This window comes from Macaca thibetana, chromosome 1 (assembly GCF_024542745.1).
Source record: "Macaca thibetana thibetana isolate TM-01 chromosome 1, ASM2454274v1, whole genome shotgun sequence".
NCBI classification, from domain to species: domain Eukaryota; kingdom Metazoa; phylum Chordata; class Mammalia; order Primates; family Cercopithecidae; genus Macaca; species Macaca thibetana.
Genome location: NC_065578.1, coordinates 125,264,477 through 125,279,691, shown reverse-complemented (window position 1 = coordinate 125,279,691; position 15,215 = coordinate 125,264,477). Strand labels below are relative to the sequence as shown.

General features: G+C 40.6%; 4 protein-coding genes across 22 annotated transcripts in view; 2 read left to right on the top strand and 2 right to left on the bottom strand.

Moving 5' to 3' along the window:
* The window catches only part of S100A1 (S100 calcium binding protein A1), a 1,186,348-nt gene that overhangs the window by 828,841 nt on the left and 342,292 nt on the right, over positions 1-15,215 (bottom strand). The gene's annotated exons all lie outside the window — the stretch shown is intronic.
* The window catches only part of S100A8 (S100 calcium binding protein A8), a 675,486-nt gene that overhangs the window by 595,970 nt on the left and 64,301 nt on the right, over positions 1-15,215 (top strand). The window lies entirely within an intron of this gene.
* Positions 3,424-4,529, bottom strand: LOC126934900 (late cornified envelope protein 1C-like). The gene has a single exon (XM_050755846.1). It carries the CDS (start codon positions 4,055-4,057, stop codon positions 3,725-3,727), a length of 333 nt encoding a protein of 110 aa, XP_050611803.1. The 5' UTR covers positions 4,058-4,529; the 3' UTR covers positions 3,424-3,724.
* LCE1C (late cornified envelope 1C) lies at positions 10,181-12,000 on the top strand. Its single transcript, XM_050755758.1, has 2 exons — positions 10,181-10,231; positions 11,332-12,000. The coding sequence occupies exon 2, from the start codon at positions 11,354-11,356 to the stop codon at positions 11,708-11,710; it is 357 nt and encodes a 118-aa protein (XP_050611715.1). The 5' UTR covers positions 10,181-10,231; positions 11,332-11,353; the 3' UTR covers positions 11,711-12,000.

Sequence of the window (15,215 nt, the reverse complement as noted above, 5' to 3'; positions counted from 1 at the left end):
AAGTACATGATCTCATCCTTTTTTATGGCTGCATAGTATTCCTTGGTATATAGGCACCACATTTTCTTAATCCAATCTATCATTGATGGACATTTAGGATGATTCCATGTCTTTGCTACTTTGAGTAGTGTTGCAACGAACATACATGTTCATGTGTCTTTACAGTAGAATAGTTTATATTTCTTTGGGTATGTACCTAGTAATGGGATGGCTGGCTTGAATGGTATTGCTGGTCTTTAAGGAATTGCCACACTGTCTTCTACAATGGCAGAACTAATTTACACTCCCACCAAGAGTGTATAAGCATTCCTTGTTCCTGAAGGCAGAATATTTTTTCTCTCTCTGCTTATGAGTCTTTTCTCTTAAGACCTTTGACTGGCTGGCTGAGGCCTGCCCATATTATGGAGGGTAATCTGCTTTACTCAAACTCTACTGATTTTTTTTTTTTTTTTTATATCTTTATTTGTCCCCTCACCCCTGATTAAACAAACAGTACATGAATTCAATAGTTTTGGAAAACTGCTTAGAGTATTCATTAAAACAAAGCATCTGGAACTCTATGGCCCAGAAATTTTACTCTTAGGTATATACCCAGCAGAAATGTGCCCATATGTTTTTTTTTTTTTTTTTAATTTATTTATTATTATTATACTTTAAGTAGTAGGGTACATGTGCATAACGTGCAGGTTTGTTACATATGTATACTTGTGCCATGTTGCTGTGCTGCACCCATCAACTTATCATTTACATCAGGTATAACTCCCAGTGCAATCCCTCCCCCCTCCCCCCTCCCCATGATAGGCCCCGGTGTGTGATGTTCCCCTTCCTGAGTCCGAGTGATCTCATTGTTCATTTCCCACCTATGAGTGAGAACATGCGGTGTTTGGTTTTCTGTTCTTGTGATAGTTTGCTAAGAATGATGGATTCCAGCTGCATCCAAGTCCCTACAAAGGACTCAAACTCATCCTTTTTTATGGCTGCATAGTATTCCATGGTGTATATGTGCCACATTTTCTTAATCCAATCTGTCACTGATGGACATTTGGGTTGATTCCAAGTCTTTGCTATTGTGAATAGTGCTGCAATAAACATACGTGTGCATGTGTCTTTATAGCAGTATAATTTATAGTCCTTTGGGTATATACCCAGTAATGGGATGGCTGGGTCATATGGTACATCTAGTTCTAGATCCTTGAGGAATCGCCATACTGTTTTCCATAATGGTTGAACTAGTTTACAATCCCACCAACAGTGTAAAAGTGTTCCTATTTCTCCACATCCTCTCCAGCACCTGTTGTTTCCTGACTTTTTAATGATTGCCATTCTAACTGGTGTGAGATGGTATCTCATTGTGGTTTTGATTTGCATTTCTCTGATGGCCAGTGATGATGAGCATTTTTTCATGTGTCTGTTGGCTGTATGAATGTCTTCTTTTGAGAAATGTCTGTTCATATCCTTTGCCCACTTTTTGATGGGGTTGTTTGTTTTTTTCTTGTAAATTTGTACTCAAACTCTACTGATTTAAATACTAGTCACATCTAAAAAAATATGTTCACAACAACATTTAGACTGATGACTGGTACAAGAGCAAGATCTGGGAACCATAGCCTAGCCAAGTTGACACATAAAATTAACCATCACATATGTACACATACATGCAAATATAATGGCAAATAAAATTGAAAAAGATCAGGCGCAGTGGCTCACACCTGTAATGCTAGCACTTTGGGAGGCTGAGGTGGGTGGGTCACCTGAGGTCAGGAGTTTGAGACCAGCCTGGCCAACAAGGTGAAACCCTGTCTCTACTAAAAATACAAAAATTAACAGGGCGTGGTGGCAGACACCTGTAATCCCAGCCACTTGGGAAGCTGTGGCAGGAGAATCGCTTGAACCCAGGGGGCTGAGGTTGCAGTGAGCCGAGATCGCACCACTTCACTCCAACCTGGGCAAAAGAGTGAAACTCCATCTAAAACAAACAAACAAAAAATTTCAAAAAAATTGTTCAACTTTACTGATATTCAAACAAATACAAACAAAATAAAAAAGAAATATCTTGAATTTGAGAACGGAGACTAACAGATTTATTTACTTATTTCAAAATGACAATTATTTTAGTGACCAACAAAATAGTATGTGACAGTTGGTGGTAATACACATGTTTTGAGATGGCAATATGAATTGGCATACCAATTCTGGATAACAATTTAATACTTATTGAGGCGTAATGAGTTTAAATTTATAATAAGCATATCTTTTTACACAAAAATTGTGTTCTACGAATTTACCTGAAAGTAGAGTTATAATATAGGAGAGATAAATGGATAAGAATGGTCATCACAGGAAATTAGATATAACAAGAGTTCAACAAGAAGAAATTGTAATGGACTTCCTTCAAGTAGTTGCATTGCAGGACATTGCTGATTTTGCTCAGGACCCATCCTCACCACCTCTCTTTGCTTTACATATGTGCATAGACTCAGGGTATGAGATAAATATATTTTAAAAAACTATACTCAATGATACTAGCAACACTATAGTAATAATTTTGTAAAAGAACATCAATTATACTGAAAAAGTTTTGGGAAAATATTTGATACAAAATAAATGTTTAGGCTGGGCGCTGTGGCTCACACCTGTAATCCTAGCACTTAGGAAAGCTGAGGTGGGCAAATAACTTGAGGTCAGGAGTTCAAGACCAACATGGCCAACATGGTGAAACCCCATCTCTACTAAAAATACAAAAAGTAGCCGGGCATGGTGGCACACACCTGAAATCCCAGTTACCTGTGAGACTGAGGCAAGAGAAATGCTTGAACCCAGGAAGTGGTTGTTACAATGAGCCAAGATCATGCCACTGCACTGCAGCCTGAGTGACAGTGAGACTCCAACTCAAAAAAAAAAAAGTTTATTCTTTCCTTCATAAGTTTTTAATTCAAAGGAATAAATATTAAATTTGCAATAGAGGAAGCTGGCAGATCAAGTGGTTGAAGTTATATCTCCAGGAATGGGACAATTAAACATCAGGTAAGGCTTGACATCATGCTCTAAGGACAACACCACTTTTGTGGGATATTTGCAAAAATGTGCAATCTGAGCCTGCTCAAGAGGAAACATCAGACAAACCCAAATTGAGGGGCATTCTACAAAACCAATGGTTCTTTAGAAAGGTCATTGTCAAGGAAGACAAAGAAAGACTGAAGAAGCATTTCAGATTGGAGATTGAAGAATCGTGGCAACTATGTCAAGCCAATGGAGGATCCTGGATTGGATTCTGAACCAACAAAATTGTCTTTTGCTATAAAGTATATTAGTAGGAAGACTGGCGAAATTTGAATAAGGTCTGTAGATACTAACATCTTGGGAGAGCCTGGAGATGAGGACAGAGTATGAAAAGCAATGAAGAAATAACAGTCAAGGCAAAAAGGAATGCATATTTCTGGTTTTATTGTTTCACATCAGGCTGAGCTATGTAAAAAGACAAGCTGCAAAGGGATACAGGTCTGTGTTTTGGGCTTCCCAGAGCAACCACACATATGCAAACTGAGGTCATTAAAAGACTTTGTGGGAGAAGTTTTGGGCTTCTGAACTCCAAGACAGAAGAATCTTCTATGCTTGAGCTCAGTCTTCACCAAGACCTCTCAGCAACATGGGCAGGCCCGGAAGGAGAAGGAAGAGGAGAGGGAAATATTTGGTCGTTTGTGTTCTTCTAGGTTCAGGATCCACTTCAGCAGCAGCCTCCAGAGTGCTGGCCACTGCCCCCTCCACAGCAGCTGGAGCCCCCTGAGGGCTGGCTGCAGCAGTCAGAGCTCTGGGGTCTGTGGCAGTGGGACCTGCGGCGCCTGTGGTGGCTCAGACAGCAACCACCTCCCCCAGAGCTGCAGCAGCCCCCAGAGCTGGAGCCACAGCAGCCTCCGGAGCTGACACTGCAGCAGGAAGAGACTGGAGGGCACTTAGGGGGACACTTTGGGGGGCACTTCTGGGTGGGGCACTTGGGAGGGCACTTGGGGGTGCACTTGGGAGGGGGCTGGCACTGCTGCTGGCTCTGCTGGCAGGACATGTCGGTGGTGGGTGTTCAGGAGCTGAGAGAGAGTCAGACAGAAAGTTAGACCCAGGCAGAGGCCATCCCTGCCTATTTTTGCCCTTTCAGCATCATTTCTAATCCCTTCATTTTGATGAACTCCTTAGTGTAGTTGTAGCTACTTAATCACGGGAATGTGCATTATTTCTAATCGTTGGCTAAGCACACTTATAGCCTCTGTTTTGAACCTTATGCTTTTTATATACTTATAAAATCATAAAGCATTTTCAACTATTTTATAATTAGAAAGCCGAAGCCAAAAGATATTAAGAGAGCATTCTTAAAATCAAGCATGTAGTATGTAGAGGAGACATTCTGCTTCAACTACACACCTGAATCATGAAAACAATCTAGAAAGGGGTTTGGAAATAAAATTGTTTTTCAAGGGGAAACAGTCATTCTCTCTTGGAAGAATTTTCTAGATTGTTGTAAGGACACAGAAGTTCAGAACTGCAAAGGAAGTTGGAAAACTAACTGAGGAAAAATATCATTGAATTAAGTTGAGGCTTGTATCCAGGTTTCCGACTTAGTCCAATGCTCTGAAATTCTCAGCAAACACCGTACCGAATGCTCAGCACTTATATTTTGTTGTCTACTGTCCTTGCCTTACCAAGTTAAGTACCATTAAATGTGAGTTTAGGGGAGTCAGTTAGCTGTGATATCCTCTACACTGGCTGGGAACCACTGTTTCCATCTCAACTTTTCAGGAAAGGACAGTTATATTTTTCAAGGTAAACCTCCCTTTCTGAAAGCAGTTACAGGTGAACATGGGAGGCAATGTTGCAATGCCTTCAGACTAGAGACCCAAGAACTCTAGATCCATCTCATTTCTCCAGAACACCATCTCAGGACTCCTCCTTCTCATGTCCCTGGTCTGTCCCCATTGCCCTTGCTCAGTTTTCTTGAGACTCCCTCCTTCACTCATATGAATGCCAGCACCACCCCAGCCCTGGAGTCCATGCCCGGCCTCCCCTCCTGCCCTGATCTAGGCATTCCTTTGTGGGAGCCTCTGATAGAGTACCCAGGGAACACTTACTGAGGTCACAAGCAGCACAGGGTCCTTCAGCACCTCGGGAAGTGAATGGATGGGGTTCTCTGGCCCTGAGCCCTTTTATCCTGTCCTTTGGGCTCTTCCTCCAGTAGTGAGACAGGGCCTGGGCATGAGAGGACCTGCCTCCTGACACCCACGTAGGTCCTGTGACAGGTGGTGACTGGCAGCTCTGCACATGTCTGCCTTCATGGGTGTTTAGGAGAGCTGCTACCAGCATGGAATATGACCACTTAGAAATAGAGGTGGGGTGGGGAAATCCCTACTATCATCTCCTGCTTTGATCTGCCTGAAGGGCACCTGCCTTTAAGGTTCTCACTTCTCATTCTTGGAGCTTTGAAGTTTTGTCCCTAATACTGCCCTTCTTGCCTCCCCAGTGTTAATGAGCCCCTGAAACCTGGTTCAAACCAAATTGTTATGTATTCCAATTTTATTCTTTACAGGTTACCCTGATACAATATGTATTATGGATTACATGGTTTTAACTCTATAGAAATGGCATCATACTTAAGACACTCATTTTTGACTTGTTCTCTTCCTTAAACATTATTTTTGCTAGTTACTCAAGTTGATCTGTATAGCCATAGTTTACTCATTTTCACAACTGTGTAGTGTCCATCTTATGAGTGCATCATGATTTGTTAGCTTCTCTCTTTTGGATGGACATTTAGAGTGTTCTCACTTTTCACTGTATCAATATTGCAGCTATGGAAATTTTTGTGCATGTCTACTTGTGTATTTGTGGGAGAGTCTCACCAAGTTATGTACCTATAAGTGGAAGTGCTGAATTTTGGATCACACCTATCTCTCCAAATTGCTCATATTGATTTCAGTTTGCATCAATGGTGTATAAGAATCATTCTTGCTGCACATTGTTACTAAACTTCAGTAATTGCCGTTTGATGGATGTGCATTGTTATCTGTCTGTAGTTTAATATGTGTTCCTCTGCTTTGTAGTAATCAGAGCATATTTTAATATATTTTTGGTTATTTGAGCTTTCTCTTCTGTGACTTGTCTGCTTTTTCTTAAAAATGTTTTTCAATTTGTTTATCTGCTTTTGTTAGTATTTGTAAATGTTCTTTACATATTCTAGTTACTAATGTACTGCTATTAAATGCATTGTGAATACCTTTTCCAAGCAAGTATGTTCCTGTTTGCATTTTAATGGTGTCATTTGATGAACTAGTGTTTTATTTTTAACATAGTTGAATTTCTGCAGCAATAACTATAGTTTGTGATTTTCATGATTTTAATAAATCTCAACCATTTGTAAGTCCAGAAATCTTTTCCCTATCTTTAAAAAGTTGAAATTTTTTCCTTTTTAAAAATGAAGGTTTTGGCCGGGCGCGGTGGCTCAAGCCTGTAATCCCAGCACTTTGGGAGGCCGAGGCGGGTGGATCACGAGGTCAGGAGATCGAGACCATCCTGGCTAACATGGTGAAACCCCGTCTCTACTAAAAATACAAAAAACTAGCCGGGCGTGGTGGCGGGCGCCTGTAGTCCCAGCTACTCGGAGGCTGAGGCAGGAGAATGGCGTGAACCTGGGAGGCGGAGCTTGCAGTGAGCCGAGATCGCGCCACTGCACTCCAGCCTGGGTGACACAGCGCGAGACTCCGTCTCAAAAAAATAAAAATAAAAATAAAAATAAAAATGAAGGTTTTAATTCAATCAAGAAAGGAATTTTTGTTCACTTTATGTATTTTAAACATTTTTCTGAATGGATAACCAATTGTCTTAGTATTGTAATCAAATTTTCCATTTCCCCCCACTCATCTGAAATACCTATGGGTCAGAATCAATTTTTCACATTTCTGTAGATTTATAATTGGGTGAACAATTCTTGTCATTGTCAATTTGTCAGCACCTCTGAGAACATCTGCTGCCTTAATTATCATAGGTGTATAATCAATTGTGATATCTAAATCACACAGGTTCCATCATTCCTTAAGATTGTTTTGGTGATTACTAAATCTTTGTTATTTTATATAAACATTAGAGTCAGTTTGTCACATCCCACACAATGAAGATGAAGCAAAACAAATCATCATTAGAATTTTGATGAAAACACCATTGAGAATATGCATTAATTCATGAAAAATTATTATATTTTATTATAATTTTTTTCTACTCACCCATATATATGGTATAACTCTTTATTATGATATTCTGTAATGCTATTTAATAATCTTCTCATTTTATCAAATGTATTTTACATTAAAATTGTATGTTAGACTTTATGTAATTTTGCTATTTTAAATGGCAATTTTTAAAATATTTTTGAATTACTTGTTGCTGGTTAATACAAATTTATTCTTACATCTTGCAACTTTTCTAACTCTTAATGTTATTTTAATTTTCTGTAGTAATCATTCTTGTCTGTATATCTTCTTTCTCAAAGTTTTCCTCTTTAAGTTAAATTCTTGGAAGTACAACTCTTGGATAAAAATTATGTACATTTAAAATTTTGATTTGTATACAGAAAATTATTATTTGTTGAGTAATGGGTCACCAAATTTCATCTGAATTTTCATTATTATTCCAATTTATAAGACTCATTTCCTATCATCTTCAGCAATACTGTTTTGTTATTGATTTTCAGTTTCTTCTAGTTCAATATAAAGGAATATCTTCTAATCCTTATCATCCTTGAAATGGATGGGCTGTGCTTCTAGATCAGAACTACTAATGTAAGGTGAGTAACCAATATCTTAACTACTCTCGCATTAAATACATTGTTTGGAACAACATGAGCCACAGCCAGGCAATTCAGTGGCAAACTCAGACTTCATCCTTGAAAGACTATCCTTGTTTTATATACAAGTCTTTGGTTGTTTGTATATGCAAATATGAAATAACAAATTTCAAAATGTATTGGTCACTTGTATTTCTTTCCAAGCTATCTGTTTGTTCATGCACTTTGCCCACTCATTTGTAGATAACCTTATTTCTTTTCTATAAAGTTGTAAAGACTTACTATTTATCATAGATTTTAATATGATTCCTTACTTATGTACTTTACTTTTTCTCAGCTGGTTATTTATATTTTTCATCTTTTAAAATTATGCTTTCTGACATATAGTATTTCTTTCATTATGTGATGAGATTTCTCAAGTTTTTTCATGCTTACATATTTTATCCAATTACTTATAAAGAAATAATTAGATATTCTGTATATTCTTCTAATAATTTTGGAGTATCAGTTTATTGTTACTACTCTATGCAGGGGTTGCAAAGGAAGGAAATAAATTACAAATCACTGACGTATGGTGCTGGCTCTGGGACACAGAGTAAGATCTACTGAGTCTAAGTTAATTTTTACTGGGTCTCAGCATTCTTCCAACCTATCTCTTGTGATATGAGAGTCTGACCACATACAAGTGTACTTTCAGAAAGTCACTCCTTTGCTAGTGCATATTGTTAGCATTAAAAAGGTACCAAATTCAATAAATTTCAAATGCTATTGAAATCTAACACCAAACATAAGGAAACAATACTCACGATGTTACATCATATTGCTACCTTATTAACCCAATCCATGCCAGATTAATTGACAGTTTGGGTGCTGCCCTTTGTGGTATCAGAGTCATGGACAGAATAGCTTCTAATCCTCATCATCCTTGGAATGCATGGGCTGGGCTTCTGGCTCAGAACGGCCAGTGTAAGCTGAGTAATCAGTATCTTGACTACTCCATTATTAAATACATTCTTTGGAACAACATGAACCATAGCCAGGTAATTCAGTGGTAGACTTCTGCAGGGTGATAAGGCTAGTATACTGTAATGTAAATGTCTCAGAGTGAGAATTCCAATGATGACGGCTTACGTCATACACAAACTAAAGATGATGCTAATAGTAATCAATTCATTTTTAAATTGCTTACCTATGGAGTCCACCTGTGTTTTAGAAACTGTTGAGGGGTACATAAATATTAGAACCAACCTGCAGAATCAAGCATAGTTTATCGTAGTCATATTTGAAAACTAAGACTCATAACAAAGTTACAGTTGAATGGCACTGTTTTAGAAATGCATAGGTCATGGAATAAAGCCTGGATGTTGAAGAAGGAGGGTTACCCAAATGAATATAAATTGTTCTACCATAATGACATATGAATGTGTATGTTCACTCCAGCACTATTCACAATAGCAAAGACATGGAATCAACCTAAATACCTATCATTGGTAGACTGGATAAAGAAAATGTGGTACACATATACCATGGAATAGTATGCAGCCATAAAAAAGAATAAGATCATGTCCTTTGCAGAAACACGGATGGAGCTGGAGGCTATCATCTCTCCTTAGAAAGCAGGTGTAATTTGAAAATATTAATGCATTGGCATTTGTTTAGGGAAAATGACATGTTATAAACTCTCCAACAGAAACTTCCTTTGCATTATTTCATTGACTCTCAGACATCCCTGGACAATTATTTTTATATTATCTCTATTACAGAGTTGATAAACTGAGAACAAGAATGATGAGGTATTAATGTTTTTCATAAGGTAATGCGGGTAATAAGTGGCAGAATCAGGTTTCTCTCTAGGTCTGACTCTTTAACCAGTTACCTAATGGCTGTAATACAGAAACACACACACACACACACACACACACACAGTCCTTCTCTCTCTCACACACACACACACAGACACACACGCACACACAGAGCTATAAAATAGTTGAGGGTTGGAGGATTCTATGAAACTTGAGTTAAGCCAGGTTGCCCAGAGCCACAGAGGTAAGATTTGGAAGTTAACAAAACAGAGAACTCAAGCTCCAAAACCAAACAGCTTAAGTATTCTCCACGGAGATCAAAACAGGAAATGATGGTAGGGATTTTCCCACTCCATTTCTATTTCTAAGTGGCCATAGTCCAAGCTGGGAGCAGCTTTTCTGAGCCCCATGGAGGAAAGCAAGTGAGGAGCTGCCAGTCACCACCTGCCTCAGAACCCATGTGGGTGTCAGAAGGCAGGTCCTCTCATGCCCAGGCCCTGTCTCACCACTGGAGGCAGAGCCCAGGCCAGGATAAAAGGGCTCTGGGCCTGAGCACCCCATCCACTCACCTCCTGAGGTGTTGAAGGACCCTGTGCTGCTTGTGACACTGGTAAGTGTCCTTTGAGAATAGGAGCTGGGGCTTCCACAGAGGGTTGCTCAGTCCTAGGCAGGAGGGGAGGCTGGGCAGGGCCTTGAGGGCTGAGATCCATCTGGATAGAAGTCAAGACCTCAGAAAGATTGAAGGAGGGTGTGCAGAGGAGGCAGGGAGAGGGCCAACTGGTAACACAAATAAGAATTGGATGGCTCTGTCTTTGTGCTTCAGCTGGCTGAGTTTTAAGGACAGAGGGAGTTGAAACCCAGGCAAACAGTCTCCGCTAGAACAACTTCAAACAGGACACTTACTTTTCAGAGCAAAACTGTGACACTCCTTGTAAATTTGAGCTGGAGATAGTAGCTCTCAATCAGTGGAGTTGACATAATTAATGGATCTTTTAGGGCTCTTTGAAACCCACTTATCTCTAGATTCAAATTGGAATTGAGAATCTCTTTAAGTAGTTAGACATAGCAAGCTGAGGATCACTGTGCCAAGATGTTACTGTGAGGCCTTTGTGTGATGAATATGGCAGTGCACCAGCCTACAGCCAGGGTATCTGAGTTCAAATCCCCTCTATGCATCAAAAATACTGTTCTTCAGCATCTTCCTTAACAAAGGGGGCCTGTGAGACCAGCCTGTCTCCAAAACCATTTACAATTGTACATTCGCAGGTTTTTTACAAGACAAAGTCTCCTAGGAAGTTACTCCAAGAGATAATCCTTCTTTATCTTTTCCCAAGAAAATATTTATATTCCCAGGTTTCCACACTGGACAGTTTCGGAGTTTTATATGACACGAGAAAAATTGCTTCCTATAATTTACTAAATGTTTAATCTTGACAGAAGTTTTTTCATGTGGCTTACTGCCTCAGTTTCCTTCTTTGTAAAGGATATAGTAATTCTTGACTGTCTTAAGATGAAATTGTGAACCCAAAAGATACATTGTAAGAGCATTTTCCAAACTACAAGAAATAACAAAATTTTCAGCGATTAATGATTTACCATGGCATTTAAATAGTTCATCAAAATAAAGGAAATAGAAACAATGTGGAAAGGACAAGAATAGGCAGCAGTGGCCTCTGCCTGGGTCTAACTTGCTGTTTGACTCTCTTTCAGCTCCTGAACACCCACCACCGACATGTCCTGCCAGCAGAGCCAGCAGCAGTGCCAGCCCCCTCCCAAGTGCACCCCCAAGTGCCCTCCCAAGTGTCCCACCCAGAAGTGTCCCCCAAAGTGTCCCCCTAAGTGCCCTCCAGTCTCTTCCTGCTGCAGTGTCAGCTCCGGAGGCTGCTGTGGCTCCAGCTCTGGGGGCTGCTGTGGCTCCAGCTCTGGGGGCTGCTGCAGTTCTGGGGGAGGTGGCTGCTGTCTGAGCCACCACAGGCGCCGCAGGTCCCACTGCCACAGACCCCAGAGCTCTGGCTGCTGCAGCCAGCCCTCAGGGGGCTCCAGCTGCTGTGGAGGGGGCAGTGGCCAGCACTCTGGAGGCTGCTGCTGAAATGGACCCTGAGCCTAGAAGAGTGGAATCCAGGACAGCAAACTGCCACAGACATCCCCCTTCTCCTCCTAGGCCTGCCTGAGAGGCTCACAGGTCCAAGGGAAAGCTCTGAACTTGCCAAGACCATATCTTCTCTCTGGAGCCCAGAAACTCAGATCCTTTCTTGGATCTCCATTCACTGGCCTTGGATTTCACCTTTGTGGCTACCCTCCCACCCTCTGTCTAAGCCCCTAGCTCACTCCATGCTGTTTGCTGTGTGCATCTGCTGATTAAAGCAATGAAACAAGGAATCCGCTCAGTGTCTTATTCTATGAGGACCCTATTCTCCTTGAGTGGCTCTTGTTCTCTTCACCCTGTCCTCTGCAGGTGGTGGCCTTGGAATCTCAGGGGACAGTGGGGCACTCTGGAGTGAATTGGCGTTAATGGGGGCAGGAGTGGGAAGGGACCATTGCTCCCAACTCTGTCTGTCCTATGTCAACTGGTCTGAAGCAGCATCGCTTCTGACCAAGTCTGAACTGTCTCTTATAAACACAGCTTCTTTGTGTTTGGTCCCCTTCAAGGGCCTGACCAGTCTCTCTATGCTTCTCTTTCTCTGTGAGTGCAGTCTGCTCCTCCTGACCCAGCCCCACCAACATCCTTCCTCCCTCACACACATCACATGCAAAAACACACACTTCTGCACATCTCCAGGTGCACACACAAACATGCACACGCTTGCATGTATATACCTGGACAAAAAAGAAAAATATAATAAATAAACAAATGAAATAAAAGAGAACAAAACCCATGAATATATTTTGAAAATACAGTTTTCCCACTGACTACTTCTGCAATAAGTTTAGTTCCAGGCACATTTGCAAGTAAAAGTTGCTTTTCTATTAACCTTCCATCAAATCTTGTTGCTTTCTTCCTTTTCCGTCTTCATTAAATTATCTACACTTTATTCCAGAACACAATCCCTATACCATATTTCTCAATTTGCCCGTGACTCTCTATAGAAAAATGTGTGTGCTTCTTAAGTATTCCATTTAAGACTTAACAGAAAGTGTTTCCAACTTCTTTTCTAAGGCTTACCATTCATACCTCCCATGAAACCCCACCGCTAATGCTGCTGTCGGGATTTAAAAAGTTTTAACCACCCATGTGGCCATGACCTTGTACTAGTAGCTGATGGGGACTGCACAATAGAAGTCACAAATTGTGCTGTCCAAAGTTTCATTAAAACTTGGTTCATGAGGTACGTCAAAAATAAAAAAGGAAAACGAAGCAAGTGAGACTTGAACAGTGTCTCAGAAAGAAAAAATATATTGGAATAAAACATAGAGACAAAGTAGGAAGAGCCATCTTCGAAGTATAGCTAATACGCAGTCCTGCTTAGCAAAGCCTAAATTAGAGGAATTGTACAGAGTCTTATGCACAGAGCGTTGAATGTCACTCAATGGACATTGACCTTGATCCTGAACACAGTGCAGAGCTCTGGATGAGATTTTCTTAATGGTTAGGGGTAATTATTTCTGGAGTGCGGGATGGCGTGGAAAGATCATTTTTGGATTCCAATGAAGATTAGAAGCATGGAGAAACCCTAGAGAAGTGAGGCAGTGTAACTTCAGGGAAGGCCACGCATCTTGAGATACATGGTACGGTAATAATAGAACAAGGCTGATTATATATCGATGTCTATATCTACTTCTATATCTATCTATGCCTCTGTCCATATACATATCTCAGATATTGATTCTCTATACCCATTATGACCTGGATATTGGTATTACTGTGGCCATTTCCACCCCATCACATGTTCTGGAGAATTGTTTTGGACACTTCTTGAAAAGATAACTTTTTCACACGATTACTCCCTAGTCTGATCTGCTTTCATCTAATTAGTTCATTTTTTAAATAATATTGCCCTCAAGATATGAAAGAAACACCTGTTATATACCAAATTGACATTAGTAAATCTTAATCTTCTAAAAATGTTTTTAAATAGACCTTCACACAAAAACTTTTGTTCATGTCGAAACAAAGCAATAATACTAAAACTTTCCCATTGTATTTCAAGTCCTCCTGTTTTTTTCAGGTCTTCCAGCCTCCTCCACTAGGGAACTCTTTTCCATGGGGTCCTTCACTCCACATAGGGCCTGAGACTTGGACCATCTCAAAAAGTATTCTTTCCCTTTAAATTATTGATAGACAGGTGTTTCATACGAGGGTTCACTGTGTTACAGGAACTTTAACATGCATTTTCTCCTACAACTTCATTGATCCTCACGACATCCTGGAGACTAATCTTTATTATCTTCATTTGAAATTTCAGGAAACAGAGGATGAGATAATTGGGGATTTTCAGAAGTAACACAGCTAATAAGTGACAGAACCGGGATTCTGTCCCAGGTGTGTCTGACTCCTACCAGGCTTGTAACTGTGATGGTATAGACATGTATTTGCACACGCACGCACACGCGCGCGCGCACACACACACACAATCTGGGACACATCAGGGACGTTAAAAGACTTCTGTAAAATTTTAGCTTAAATGATACCATCAGGGATATAGAAAAAGAGGGCTTGGAGAACAAACTCCAAGAAAAAGGTCTAAGACAGCTCCAAGAAAAATGAGGTGGCACTAATGGGAGCTATTCTGATCTTCTGTGGAGGGAGGCAGGTGAGAAGCTGCTGGTTTATCACCTGATCATACAACCCACGTGGGTGACAACAGGCAGGTCCTCTTATGCCCAGGTGCTGCCTCACCCATCAGGGGCACAGCCCAAGGCCAGGATAAAAGGGCCTCCTTGATGCTGTTCCAGTGTGAGATTCAGGAAAAGACTTGTTCATCTCCATAAATAATTAAGACTCAATCATTAGTAAAGTCTTGTTCAGGACTGCACACTGTTTAAGGGTAAATGTCCAAATTCCTGCAGTGAAATAAGACTTTGTGTGCTCCCTCTCATTTAAGTCTTTGTCATGTACTCTCAGAAATGACCTGAAGCTGAACTGGATTATTTTCTGTACCTCAATTATGCTTCTCTCTGCAACGCAAGCCATGGTCTCTACCCTTCTAGGACAGAGTGGCTCAATCCCAATTTTTTTCCCTTCCTGTGGCGTATCACTCTAATGACATAATAGTAAATTCTTTGATGGCCTGCCTTGGGTGTTTCATATTTCTTTACCTCAATTATTCAACACAGGGCTATGCGCACAATGGATGTTTAATGATTTTAAATCCTCTCATTGGTATTAGCATTGGCTTTACAGTTTATAAATAGCTATTCCTTATGACTCAGGCCACCCTCATAGGAGACACACTCTGAGACAGGCTCATTGAGGTGTGTGGGCCACATCACCCTGAGAGGTCTGCCACCATCTCTCCTGGGTATGATGTTTGTTCTCCTGCTCAAATTGTTCCAAAGGGCTTAGTAACGGAGGAGTGGTCAGGACATTGATTCCCAGGTTGTCACAATGGCAGGTCTACTCAGAAGTTCAACTCCTGGTATCTAGGATGATGGGG